Genomic DNA, 14,136 nt, shown 5'->3' on the forward strand with positions numbered 1-14,136 from the left:
TTTTGATCTTTGTTGCTTTGAAGTCTGTTTTATCAACAAAATTTGCAACTCCTGCTTTCTATTTATTTATTTTTGCTCTCCATTTGGTTGGTAAATTTTTCTCCATCCCTTTGTTTTGAGTCTTTGTGTATCCTTGCATGTAAGATGGATCTAGATGTAGCATACCAATGGGTCTTGGCTTTTTTTGCCTGTCTGTGTCTTTGGATTGGGGGATTTAGTCGATTTAAAAACAATATATATGAGTTTGATGCTGTCATTTAATGTTGGCTGGCTGTTTTGCCCATTAATTGATGCAATTTCTTAATTATGTTGATGTTCTTTATTTTTCGGCATTTTTTAAAAAGGCTGATACTGGTTGTTCCTTTCTATTTGTAGTGGTTCTTTCAGAAGCTCTTGTAAAGCAGGCCTGGTGGTGATGAAATATCTGAGTGCTTGCTTGTTCACAAAAGATTTTATTTTTCCTTCGCTTATGAAGCTTAGTTTGGCTGGATGTAAAATTCACTTTGTATTCTGTACTGTCTATCTTGGATGAAGATATTAACACATTCTGTGTCTTCTTAGTAATTTACCTAGCTTTTCATTTTCATCATTTAATTTTTGATTTCAGGTTTGTCTCTTGAAAACAGTTCACAAGTGGATTTTTTAAAACCAATATGAGCCTTTATTTGATAAGGGAATCTAATTCATTCACAGTAATTGTGGTAACAGGCATACTTGATCTAGTTCCTAAAATCTTATTTGATGCAATATTTGTTATTTTAAAACATTTCTTTTCCTTTGTTATATTATTTTGAAATTATAGAAGACTGATTGTCACTAACAAAACATTTAAGCTTATTTTTCTGTCAACATCTTAGAACTACTCAGCTGCCAAAAAACACTCCATTCTAGCATGTTCTCACTCTTCACACTATCATATTACCACTACTCACCCCCGCCCACTCCCTATGTTTTAATTGGCTAGGATTTTAGGTCCAGGGAATTATTGTGTTTTATATTTTATATAAACAATTATTTAATATTACTAATAAAAATTTTTGAATATTTTGATATCATTCAGTATTTCTTCTCTTCTTGCTTAGATTCATTTTCAATTCTGTACGAATATATTCTTGAGACTAAGCAAGAATTATTGAATTACCGAAACATTTATCAAATTCTTATAAATCTGAAAAAGGCTTTATTGCCATTATTCACAAAAGGTAAAATAATGGTAATAAATATGCCAGGTTCAAAATGAGTTTTTCCAAGAAACTAGAAGATAATCCTCCAATGTATTCCAATACTAAGTGTGCTATTAACAAGAACTCTAAGGTCAATATAATTTTAAGTTTTTCTTTTCCTATTCTTCTCTGAAATCCCTTATGATTTTCTCTCTATCCTTGAGGGTCTGGAGGCATGTTTAGATATTGATAAATTATCATTTGTGCTGCTTAGCTTTCAGAGGGCCCTAACAATCTGAAGCCTTGTGTCCTTTTTCAGCTCAGGGAAAGAGTTTTCTGGCATGTTTTAAGATTCCGTCCTTCATTTTCTCTGTTCCTTTCACCCTGGAATTCCTATTACAAAGTTGTTAGAACACTAACTTGACCCTCAATGTCTTCACTTTTCTCACTTTCATCTTTTTGCTCTATATTATGAAATACTTAGTTGACTATTTTACAAATCACTAATTTAATCTCCATGTTGTATGCACTGCGGCAATCACATCTTTAGTTTCTAAAATCTCTTGCTTTCAAATTTCTTCTTTCTCGGAGTAGGATGTTTATATACAATACAAAAACCTATATACAGTATCTTTCCAACATCTCTTAGGACATCAATTGTTTTTACATTACCTCCTGCTCCCTAAGTTCTCTTACTTCCAGAGACAGACGCTCTGGTTAGTCACATTGTTAAATTTTCTTGTAAGTCTGGTGAGCCTTAACTATTCATTTATATTAATGAATCAAGGCCAAGGTGGTTGCAGGGAGCTAGCATAGTTTAATTCAAGAGAGGTAAATAAATGTTTCTTTAAATAAGACTGTCCTTTTATGTGAAGGGCTGACTGTAGAGAAGGGCTGATGAATAATGAGGCATGTCAACTTGCAGCTCCACTACAGGTTGTCTGGCCATGGTACAAGAATGTAGAGGACAAATCCCCACTTCGCCCTTTCCTCTCCACTAAATAAATAAGAAAAATTTTGTTCTGGCAATGGTGGGCTTCAATGCATTTTCCCTTGAGCAAAAATTACTCCTACCTATTATGAAATTCAAAGTTACCACAAAGTCTGTTTTGATTCCCATTTCACAGCTCTTCAACAACACTAGGAGCCCATCCCTTAGCGAGTTGTAGCCAGAAGCAAACCTACTGGTCCCTGATAGCAGTTGAAAGCAAATAGACTCCACTGTTCTGAATGCAGTTTTGGACCCCTTCTTCTCTAACTCCACCTCATCCTTTCTGATGCTTGGTGTTCAGTGATACGCCCAGACAAACGGATTTTGTTGCAGTACATTAGTAACTATCACGGTGGTAGGGTTTGAGCTGAAAAGTTAAAACAATTCTGAGAATTTTAAGTAATTTCTAATCTGTAGACTGATCAGAAGTAACAGTCCAACATTAATACTCAGGAGTACCAGGAAATTAACACAGAACTACTTCCCTGTGTCTAAACTCTAGGCTTTTTGCACACAACCAGGAAAACACCCAAGGGTTCAAATGCCAGTTAAAAGCTTTTTATCTTACAGATATATATGTAAGGTTTATAAAGAAGAAATAAACATACTGCCACAGGATGGGATACACGCAACTTGACCTTGCATTTCGGTTGCGTTTCTCTTCGTCTAATTGCTTCATGCTGGCAGACTCATCCCAATTTTTCTCCAGGCATAATCGAAGCTATGGCTACCGGGGAACAGTAGTATACTACTTCTTATCTATAAAACTCTTTATTAAAAGTACTGTACATTCTGGCTTCTTTTTGCTGGTGTGGAGAACACAGGAAGCCGACTGACTTCAGGGGGTAGCAATTCATAGAATTCAGTAACAACAGAGCAGAGTATAAAGTGCCCAAAGACTCTTTGTGCAAGTTCTTTTATAGAATATGTTTTCTTTTTTTCTCACAGCAGTAACTTACAGACCATTAAATTTCACACATTTCCTATTCATTTTCCATGTTAAAATATGGCTTCTGACCCTGAGTAGAACTATCACAGGATTCTGCCCTGTAACTCAACTTTTACTATTTGAAAATATATGACTTTTTAAAGACCAGCAAGTCATGGGCCATGAACCTCTTTCAGTGATTTCAAATGGCTCAAATGTGTACATTTTTACACATGGGAAAAAACTGAAGCTCTGAAAATATCACAAAGAATAAAATAATTGAAGATTGCAATTGTCCCTATTAAGCAAGACCTTTAACTAGACTTAACAACCAAAATGTAAAAAGAAAATAAAATACCTCGGTGTTGTAAGATGCTAGTAAAAGCAAAGCAAAGCAAATAATCATGATTCTATTCCCACTGCCAAACAAGAGAAAAGCAGCACATAACAAGAGTTTGATAAAGGCTCTGAGTGTTGCCAAAGTCAGTTTGTTAATAAGCTCATCACTGGGGATAGGTTTTAAGGAAGGAACCTGTGGATCTCTAAACTCAAATTTATGAGCTTTTGCTGTCTGGCATATTCTGTTTTATAAATCAGTCAAAAAGAAATTGATAGACCTTATACATAGTATTTGGAGTTATTTCATTGAAAGTGACATACTAAACTATTTACACTTTTATTTTAGACCCACTCAACCTATCTAAAAATTACTAATCTTGGTGGTTAACGTTCAGTTCAGATACCTAAGTATTTAACCTTGCCATAAACCCTTAAACCTTACGGATAGAAACATAGGAGGAAAACACTTTTTCTCAGGTCTTAAAACCACAAAAAAGTAATCTTCATTTTCAAAACAATATAATCTTTTGTTAGGTACTTCCTCTACAAGTAATTATAAGACACTATTAAACACCAAATAACTCCTATAAGGCTTCTACCCACCAGGTGGCCAGAAGCTACCAGCCAGAGACTTCAGGCAGCCTGAGCTGAGACAACTAGCTGGGTGCCAGAATGCTGACAGGGGATACTCACTATCTCGGCACACCTACCGCATATACAGCATTTCAGCATCCCCCAAAAGACAAACTCAAAAGTTCTGCTTTACATTTTTTGCCTGTTCAGCACATTCTCACTTCTCCAACCAGGACACTATCTATCCTTCCTTTGCAGGACCATCTCACCCCATTCCAAATGAATCTAGTGGCAGAAACAGTTTTAGGGCCTGATACTTCACCTACTTCTATTCTACCCAGGATGGCCAAGTAAAGTGCCCCATTATCCCATCACAATGGTTGATCCAATGTGGACACATGACCTAAGCAAGGAGAATCTGAGCTTTCTTTACTTCTCTCTTTCCTTTCAAATTCTGAATATAAGATTATAAGGCTTTGGGCTTCCTGCTAATTCACAAAGAAAAGAAATTGTATCTTGAAAACACTGGCCAGACCAAAAATGTCCTAAGTACCAGAGCTATTAAAAATTGGAAAGGATTTTGAATGTTCCCAACATGCACACACAAAAATGATAAATGTTTAAGGTGATGGATACACTATTACTCCAATTTGATCACTGCACATTTTATACATACATCAAAATATCACTCTGTATCCCACAACTATGTACAATTAAGTGTCAACTAAAAATAAACGGGAAAAAACTGTTTATGGAAGCTTAAGATGGATTTCTGTTATAACCCAAAGTATCACACTAGATCAAATTTCCTGTGTGTGCATGTGTGTGCATGTGTGTGTACATATAGGCAGATGCAATATATGTTTCAGATCAGTGGTGTAGACATATCAAGCTAACCCACTGTGTCACTTCAAGGGAATCCTTCTTTAGATAATCTCCAGGCATTATCTACATTAACTATCTAGAGATTATCCTACCAGATGTTAACATTGAAAGAATATATTGGTTAGAAGTATGATCAGTACAGAAAATATAAGAACAGAGAAAGCAGAAAGCAAGTTGAACTGATTCACATAATGTAGACACAATGAAATCAAAAGTATTTTGATCACATTACAGATCCACTTGCACAATCAGGACAGATGAGGTCTAGTAGAGTGAAAACTTTTTGTCAGATACCAGCAGTTGTTTACATGACAAAAACGAATGACTATGACCATTTGAGGTTAAAAGGGAATTCCAAATACATTAACTTCATATCTTTTTTTTTTTCCTTTTGCGACAGAGTCCCAGGCAAACGTGCAGCAGCACGATCTCGGCTCACTGCAACCTCCACCTCCCAGGTTCAAGCAATTCTCCTGCCTCAGTCTCCTGAGTAGCTGGGATTGCAGGTGTGCACCACTGCACCCAACTCATTTTTGGATTTTAGTAGAGACAAGGTCTTGCCATGTTGGTCAGGCTAGTCTTGAACTCTTGACCTCAAGTGATTCACCCACCTCAGCCTCTCAAACTGCTGTGTTTACAAGCATAAGTCACTGTACTCAGCTAACTTCATATCTCAAACACATTTGCCCCTTTTCTACCACCAAATTTTTTCCTCTACGAACACATCACTTCTCCATTGGGAGATGGAAGGTTTCTCCATCATTCTTGAAAAGAAATACAAGCATAGATACTGATAAACAGAGGATAACAAAATGTCAAATCTACTTGGTTAGAAAACCTTTCCTTTATAGGAAATGCATTCGAGAGATTCTATCAATTGGAGAAAAAAAAGTCACAGATTATCATGCTAAATATGTGGTTAGTATAAAAGAATGGGAAAAAAAAAAAGCCTTATTAATGCCTGACTGCTTTCTCATTACACTCTAAGTTCTGTGCAGATAGGAAGAAAAATTGTTTAGCCTCACATCCTAGCATGCAGATCTGTACCATACATAGCAAAGAGTCAATATTTTTAGCTTATTAAATGATTCAATAAAGACAGTATCAAACTGCAAGAAGTTCAAAAGATATTAATGTCTATTATATAGACTCCTTTATCCTGAGTTGATTAATCTGGGTCCGCTTTAAATGATCAACATTAGAACTAATGGATATATATCTTGGAATACATTCCAAGAGTTAGCAAAAGCATTACAAAATAGCAAAACCACCAAAAAACTAGAAGAACCAGAATGGCACCATGTGCAGATTTCCTTGAGAAATGTGCTTTCATTTAAAAAATGTTTGCATCATTAAGCATACAACAACTCAGAGTCAGGAAAAAGAAGAACAAATTGGACGGATAAAGATAGCAAAAAACAACAACAACAAAAAAATCACCATCAACCCATGATTTAAAACTTTCATGCCCACAAAACAGGAATATGCTACAATTCCAATAATTAAGCTTTTTTCTCATTACTGTTTCATTATTCTCTTGCTTTACCTGGGACGAATCTGCTTGGGCTAATTCTGTAGTAACATTCAGTATTTGGTGAAGATTTTGTCCTTTGTCTTCAACAAGGAGGTAAGCCAGCAGAAGAAAAGCAGGTACAGGCATCACAGTAGTGATAGGAAGCAAGGACTCTACTGAAGCCAACCAGTCCCTTGCAGCAGACACATCTCTCATTACTTCAAGAATCCTCCAGGCTGCAAATATTGAACCATACATACTGGTTACAGGGCACACAAGCTTGTAGGACAGCTGAAAAATAAAGACAAGAGAGGAATAAATAAGTGAGAGAAATACATGTGTCAGAAACACATTTCTGGCAATCTTATATTTCATTGTAAGATATCACTCCTTCCAACAAAATGAATACAAATTGAATTACTGCCAAAATCCATTCTGCACATATTTGAGGTAATAGGATTACACATAGAAAAGAGTTGTTAGATAGAACTCTAGAAGTTTTATCACAACTTTTCCTCATATTTACCATTCATTCCCCATTAAGGCAGAAAATATGAATCAAAATACAAGATGCAGAGGCAACTGAGTTTGGAAAAAGCTATTCTCACTAAAAAAGTATTCACCAATGAGAAGATAGATAGAAAAAAATACTTTATGTGCCCATCTCCAGGCCCTAAGCAGAAGCAATCTGGGGCAGATGGCAGACTTGGACTGAAGACAATTCATTTCTGTAACAGATCGTATGTTGATAGGATCAAAGTTGGTTCAGCTGGAGCCTGAGAATTCATTAATAATTGTAACTTCTGCAATAAGAAATAGCCTGACAGCTCTAAACTGAAATAATACTCAGAAATGACATTATACTAAGTTAATCTGAGAAATGGTTGTTCAAAGAAATAAAATAATGCAGTCAGGGCCAGAGGGTAGCCAAGGTGAGCTCTGTAAATAAACAGCTCAGGAGAAGTCATAGACATTAAAGAATCATTAGACATTGCTTGCCAATAAAGTAATTCAAATCATGTAAAGTGCTTTATGACAGATTAGACATCTCTAGATTATAACTGTCTGGTTAATAGAGGCTGATTTATATGAATTAGGATAACAATTGAAAGGATGGAAAGTAAAAAGTTAAGCTTTATAAAATTTTTACATTAACAGCTTTGAGATATAATTTCCATAATATAAAATGCACCCTTTTAAAGTTTGTAACTTATTGGATTTTATTAATTCATTCCTAGAGTTGTGTAACCATTATCGCTATCATCACTATCTAATTTTAAAACATTTTCATCACCACAAACAAAAATCCCATACCCATTTATAGTCACTCCTTACTCCCCCACTTCCAGCCTTGGCAACCACTAATCCACTTCGGTTCCATACTGGCCATTTCATATAATTGGAAACACAGAATATGTGGTCCTTTGTGACTGGCTTCTTTCACTCAGCATGTTTTCAAGGTTCACCCATGTTGTAACTTTTATCAATAATTCATTTATTTTTACTGCCAAATAATATTCCATTGTATGGATACACCATATTTTGTTTATCCAAATTTCAATTGATGGGTAACTGGGGTGCTTCCACTTTGGGGCCATAATAAATAATGATGCCATGAACACTCCTGTAAAGGTTTTTGTGAGGTTTTAAGTGTTCCGTTTTGAGTATATACCTAAGAGTAGATAAAAATTTGACAAATGCCACAGTAAAAGCAAATGAGGAAGCTCTCACTGTACAGACATTAAAAGATTCCCCCAAGTGAAAATATAACATACAGATAGTGTGACTGGAATGCTACCAATTTTTTTTGTTTCAAAGAGGTCGAGGAGAAAAAGACATTATATTTGTAGTTGCTTGTATATGCAAAGAAAAGTATGTGGACAAATACAGAAGAAATTAGTAACCATTAAATCATCTTCTGCTTTGGAGAGTGAAAACTGGATCACTGAAATCAATGGCAAGAAGGAAGCATGCATTATATCCAACTTTATGCTGTCTGAACCATTGGAATGTATCACTATTTCAAGAAAATTACAAATTTCAAAAATTAAATAAGATCTAAGTTTATATAGCTCTAGCTCTCTAAAAATATTTTTCTTACCAAGAAGATGGAATTAATTAACAACCATGGCCAAGTTTTTTTTGACTAACGACAAACAGCATAAAATGTAAAGGACCAGGACTTCAGCACAGCCATGCCAGCTATCAGCCATTATGCAATTTTTCTAAGCCTTACTTTACTCACTTGTAAAATTTAAGTAATGACTACCTTTCTACTTAGGTTACTGAGTACATAATAAGATAATATCTATAAAATACATAGCACAGTGCCTTAAGTTGCAAAATACAAGGAAACGGTATTACTGTCATCTTCAGGAGAGAACAATAAAACTGATGAATATGAGTGTAATTTGGAATTACCATGAACCACAAGCTGAGTAAAAGCAAAAACATAACAGAGACATGTAAGAATAAACAATAAAACAGAAAGCAATCCTAGGTTAATTGAACTGTTGTATCCAGGTTTAGGCTCTTATTTTTGTTTATCTGTTTGCCTAAGGTTAGAGCAGCAGGAGAAATTGTCCCATTGAGTGACAGCTGCCATTGGCACAGTCCCAGGGCAAGGATGCAATCAAGGGTTTTTTTTCTCAGCACCAGCTACAAAATCCTGGCCCCATAGCCTCAGGGAGGGCCTGTGAAAGTGCTCGTAAGCTTTGTCCTTTAGAGAAGAGTGTAGGTGTTTAAAAATAAAAGGTTTATGTTATATGAATTATGTATTAATAAAAATTGTTTTAAAAAAATAGGAAAACATATTTAAATAAATGCTGGGTGGTTGTAAAACATCTTTTATAAGTAATTGAGAATCTTTATTTTTAAAAGCATTTAATAAAAATGTTCAGGTACATTAAGTAGTAACAGTAAGAAAGACATCTGATAGTACTTCTTTGTCAAAAGAGGTCTGAAAAAGAAATTGTGAACAATATTGATTTTTGTTAACTGTAAAGAATGGCATTAATCTGTAATAGCGACTAAAACAGACTTAACAAAAGTAGAGAGAGGGTATGGGAACTCAAACTTACAGATCCTTGAAAGGAAGATAGATTTTTGCCAGAGGATATTAATTACTCACCAGACAAGCAGAAGACTGGACTACATAAAGCCTCAAGAGAGCCTTTCTAGCTCTGTACCTCTCTGAAGACTCTAGACAAGATTTGAGAGATTTGGGAGTGGCTGGTTATAACCAAGTGATAACACACACCATCCTCAGTCCCATGTCTTTCAGAAGATGATGATAGAAGCACAACATCTAAGACTGCCTAATTCCTTTGTTAAGTTTCAACCAGAACCCTAAAAAAAAAAGTTTGTTTCAATTTGCTATTAATTCAGTTTGTTTCCCAGTAAATCTGAAATGGAACTGTTATTTACTCCCAAGTTCAGTACAAAGATGAGAAAATACTGTGAAAAAAAAAAAAAAAAAAAAAAAAAAACAAAGAAAACAAAATGAAAGGGTAGATAACAGGATATAGGCTCTCTAGAATCAAACAGACAAAATCTGAACTCCAACTCTACCCCCTTTACTACCTGTGTAATCCAGACAAGTTAACCTCTCTCATCTCAGTTTCCTAGATTGTAAAATAAGTATTTTAAGAATACCATCAGGGAAATGCAAAACAAAACCACAAAGAAATTATCACTTCACACACACTAGGGTGGCTAAATCAAAAAGACAGACCGTAACAACAGTTGGAGAGGAGGGGAAGAAATTGGAACCCTCAGACACTGCTGGTGGGAATGTGTAATAGTACAGCCCCTTTGGAAAACAATCTGGCCATTCCCCTAAACAGTGAAACATAGAGTAATCACCTAATCTAGCAATTCTACTCCTCGGCATCTACTCAAGAGAAATGAACACGTGTGTCCACACAAAAATGGATATATTAATGGTTATAGCAGCATTATTCCTAATAGCCAAAAAGTGGAAAAGAGCCAAAAATTCATCAACAAAAGAACAGGAAAATAAAATGTAAGGTATCCATACAAAGGACTATTAGCCCTACAAGAAAACGAGGCACTTCTACATGGTACAGGCTATAACATGGACAAACCTTGAAAACATTATACTAAGTGAAAAAAAGCCAGTCACAAAGGACCACATATTCTATGATATATTCGAAGGAAACGTCCAGAATAGGCAAATCCCTATAGAGACAGCAAATAGATTATAGATTGCCTCTCCTGAGAGGTGAGGAAGAAACAGGGGAATTAGGGAGTGACGACTACAAGTGCAGGGGGTTTTCAGGTAATAAAAATGTTCTAAAGTTGATTGTGGTAATGAATATATGATGCTGTGAATATACTAAAAGCTATTGAGTTGTACACTTTAAATGAGTGAAGTGCATATGTGAATTACATTTCAATAAAGCTACTAAAAAATAATTGGGTTCCCACTGCACGACAGTTAGTTATTTACCTTCTTTATGCCTCAGTTAACTCTTAAGTAAAATGAGATCAATAATTTTACCTACCTCAAAGAGTGTGGGATAAAATCAAATCAGTTAATATATACCAAAGTACTTAAAATGAAGCCTGCACATATAAAGTGCTCAATAAACAACCCGCATGTAGGTGGTGTTTTGTTACCATTTTGCCAGGCCCCAGATACCAGATAGATTCAGTCACTAGTCCAAGGCCACACAGTCAGAAATAAGAAAGAAACAAAGAAAGAGAGAGAGAGAGAGAGAGAGAGAGAGAGGAGAGAGACAGAGGAGTGAGAGAGAGGAGTGAGAGAGAGGAGATAGAGGAGAGGAGGGGGGGAGGGGGGAGAGGAGATCCATTGACAAGGTCTAATGTTAGACCTTGTCAATGGAAAGCCCAGTAAAGACCCTGCAATGAATGGTAGAAAGGGCATCTCTTGAGGTTCCTGTGTGCTTCTTCGATTTCTCCTACCATGGCTACTAGGGACATGCAGGATATTCCAGTGGTGGCTTCCAGTGGACCAGCTCAGCCAATTCTAGCTGGCTCGCACCATGTCAAGTGGTTTTCTGTGGACCAGTTCTAGCCTATGGCACCCCAGCAAACTACATCATCTAGCAGGCCTTCTCCACATTCTCTCCTCCCAGGTCTGACTCTCAGCATTGTCTGGGGAGACACCCTTTTAGTTTCTTCCTTGGGAACTCTGCCTTAGTCTCAGCTTAGAGGTAGTAGCAACTCCCTACATTTACTGCTGTAATATTCCTTAGATGCTTTTTTATAAATTTTTGAAACTAAACACCTCTTACTAACAATTCTTTGCATTAAGTTTTCCTTGTTCAAATCACCAGTCTGTTTTCTCTCTCCTGACTGGAATCTGACTCACACACTGACACATTCTCCCTTTTATCCCCTACATTCTCATGTGGGAGGGGAGGGGGCAAGGAGGAATCATAATGTTTCAAGCCCTTTAGAATTTACAACTAGTGTTCAATTTTTAAAAAATATATTTACTTATTTTGCCTAGAGAGAATCCAATAGGTAAGTTTTAAGTATCACATTTTATACCCAAGATCACACCACTGCACTCCAGCCTGGGTGACAGAGCGAGACTCTGTCTCAAAAAATAATAATAATAATAATAATCCAATACTCAAATACTCTTGACTTGGGGAAGCTGAGAACATTTGCCTGAGCTCTGAAGAATGAGTAGTTCAGGCAGATGACATAAAAGGGCATTCTGTGCAAAAGCAAATGTTCAGGAAGAGACTTGAAGAGTTTGGGGCATATTAAATTCGTAGGCGTGTTTGGAATGTAAAGTTCCAGACAGGTCCAGGAAAAAAGCCAACAGTAAAATGTGGCTTAAATTTTTTAAAAGAGTGATCATATATCTACTCAAAGCCTCCTTAAAGCAGCACAGTATCATAAGGAGGCTATTTATAGCCTTAACAGTACTTTAGCCCCTCCCCTTCACCAGCTGCTAAAAAGAAAGTCCAGGTATTAGTGTTGATGAGTAAGATTCACACACATCTGAGCAAATAGCAAGCCAAGTACTTATGTATTAGAGTTGGAGTGATCCTCAGTAAATAACACTTGTGATTTGAAGGAACAGAACTCTTGCCCTGCCCCCGCTCCCATTCAAGATGCAATCATTCTTCCATATGGGCAAACCAAGAGGTAAAGTTAAAAAGCTACTAGAATTTTTTCCACCCGATTTTGTACTCCTATTACAGCTGATACAACAACCCAATTTAATTCAAATCAATTACCTACTACAAGTTTTAACGTTTTAGTCAAACAACTAGGAAGCTGTAGTATACATTCAATTTGCCTATAATTATGGGCCAGTTTCTGCTACATGCTCAAACAAGAAATAATAAGGAGTGGATTTGTGCTGCTAGAGCATTTAACATAAGAGGTACCTCTGCTTTTGCAGATGAAGCCACAATCGCTCTAGTTTCTATTTACATAGTGCCTCTTTTCATGGAGATTTAAGATGCTTCGCCAGCTTTATCTTATTCAATCCTCATTCCAACCCCATAAAAGGAGTTGAGAAGTAATGCTGCATTTTGATAAAGGCAAAACTCAAATATCAAAAGAAAAAAAGTCTGGCAAATCTAGGCCTTAGAACCCAACCACTATCCAAACCACGACAATACTTTTACATTATTGTAACAGGAAAACTGAGACTGAAAAGGCAGAGTGAGGCAGGCAGGACTGGAAAAAGGAATGTGGCAGGCCTGTTGTCTTCCAGTTGGAGGCAGCAGAAGAGCGTCATACACAAGGGACACTGAGAGCTATTACACCAGGGAATATGGTAAGAGATGCCATATTAAATAATGAAGTTTTAGTTCTTACTGGTATCAGAATTTCCAGGCATTTGAGGACTATTTCCCACCTTGGATTATCCCAGATCTAGCAATATGCTGTACTTAACAATATAATTTTTAAACGTTATATAAAACAGATCCATGTTCAAATTATTATAAAACAGATCCATGCTCAAATATGTTAGAGAAGCATTAGCTTTAAATACAATTAGTTCCTTTTCTGCAGAACCCATCAGGATCTTTAGTATTGTGCACTGGATTATCAGAGAAAAAAGATCAAATACCATTTCCAAAACTTATTTCACAAGACTATTGTTCCTTTTTATAGTCCAGAAGAATACGTTAAGATCTCCTGCAGCATTACCTGACTGAATGGTAAAGTCTGATTACAACCAGATGCTTCACTGGGAGGCAATATTATCCATAAAGACCTAAATCCCCCATCGACATTTTATTTAAGAGAAACAAGGATAGATTCATTACCTTTTGGTGGTCGTCTCTGTAACATTCCTGCTGTATCATTTCTAAAAGGTTTAGAGCCAACTGCTGCCTAGACGGACCTTCTTCATTCATAGATATACAGTCTTCCAAGGCAGTAGAAGATAGTATCTGCAGAATTGGCATCACTAGCAGCAGAGAGGACTTTGGGATTTTCTGATCCTCAGTAACAGAGAAGAGCTTCAAAGCTATTCATCAAAATAATAATTCACATTTTTAAAAATTCAGTCAGACAAAACGCAATTTTGCTTAAGAGTGATATGCCAGAAAATTTTCCTCCCTTTTACAACTGGGTCAGACACATAACTAGGATGATAAATCTCATCCTAAAAGGGGTATAAAGAAACTATTATGTAAAATAAGCTGTTAATGTATATAACTGAAAAATTGATGATACTGTTACAGAAAGTCATAATATAAGGTAATCAACTACTTTTTAGATCTAT

General features: G+C 36.1%; 1 protein-coding gene and 1 non-coding gene across 9 annotated transcripts in view; both read right to left on the reverse strand.

Moving 5' to 3' along the window:
* FOCAD (focadhesin) overlaps positions 1-14,136 on the reverse strand; it is a 289,039-nt gene that overhangs the window by 186,500 nt on the left and 88,403 nt on the right. For all 8 annotated transcript variants that reach the window (XM_032300072.1, XM_032300075.1, XM_032300076.1 and 5 more), the window contains 2 exons: positions 13,676-13,878; positions 6,426-6,683 (listed from right to left, as the gene is read on the reverse strand). In XM_032300072.1, coding sequence (XP_032155963.1) covers positions 6,426-6,683; positions 13,676-13,878 — 461 coding nt within the window. The remainder of the gene's footprint in view (positions 1-6,425; positions 6,684-13,675; positions 13,879-14,136) is intronic.
* Positions 8,970-9,100, reverse strand: LOC116566191. Its single transcript, XR_004275788.1, has one exon. It is a non-coding gene; the product is annotated as a small nucleolar RNA SNORA30/SNORA37 family (small nucleolar RNA).

The sequence above is a fragment of the Sapajus apella genome, unplaced genomic scaffold, assembly GCF_009761245.1.
Source record: "Sapajus apella isolate SASKATOON/1434 unplaced genomic scaffold, GSC_monkey_1.0 scaffold42, whole genome shotgun sequence".
In the NCBI taxonomy this organism is placed as follows: Eukaryota; Metazoa; Chordata; class Mammalia; order Primates; family Cebidae; genus Sapajus; species Sapajus apella.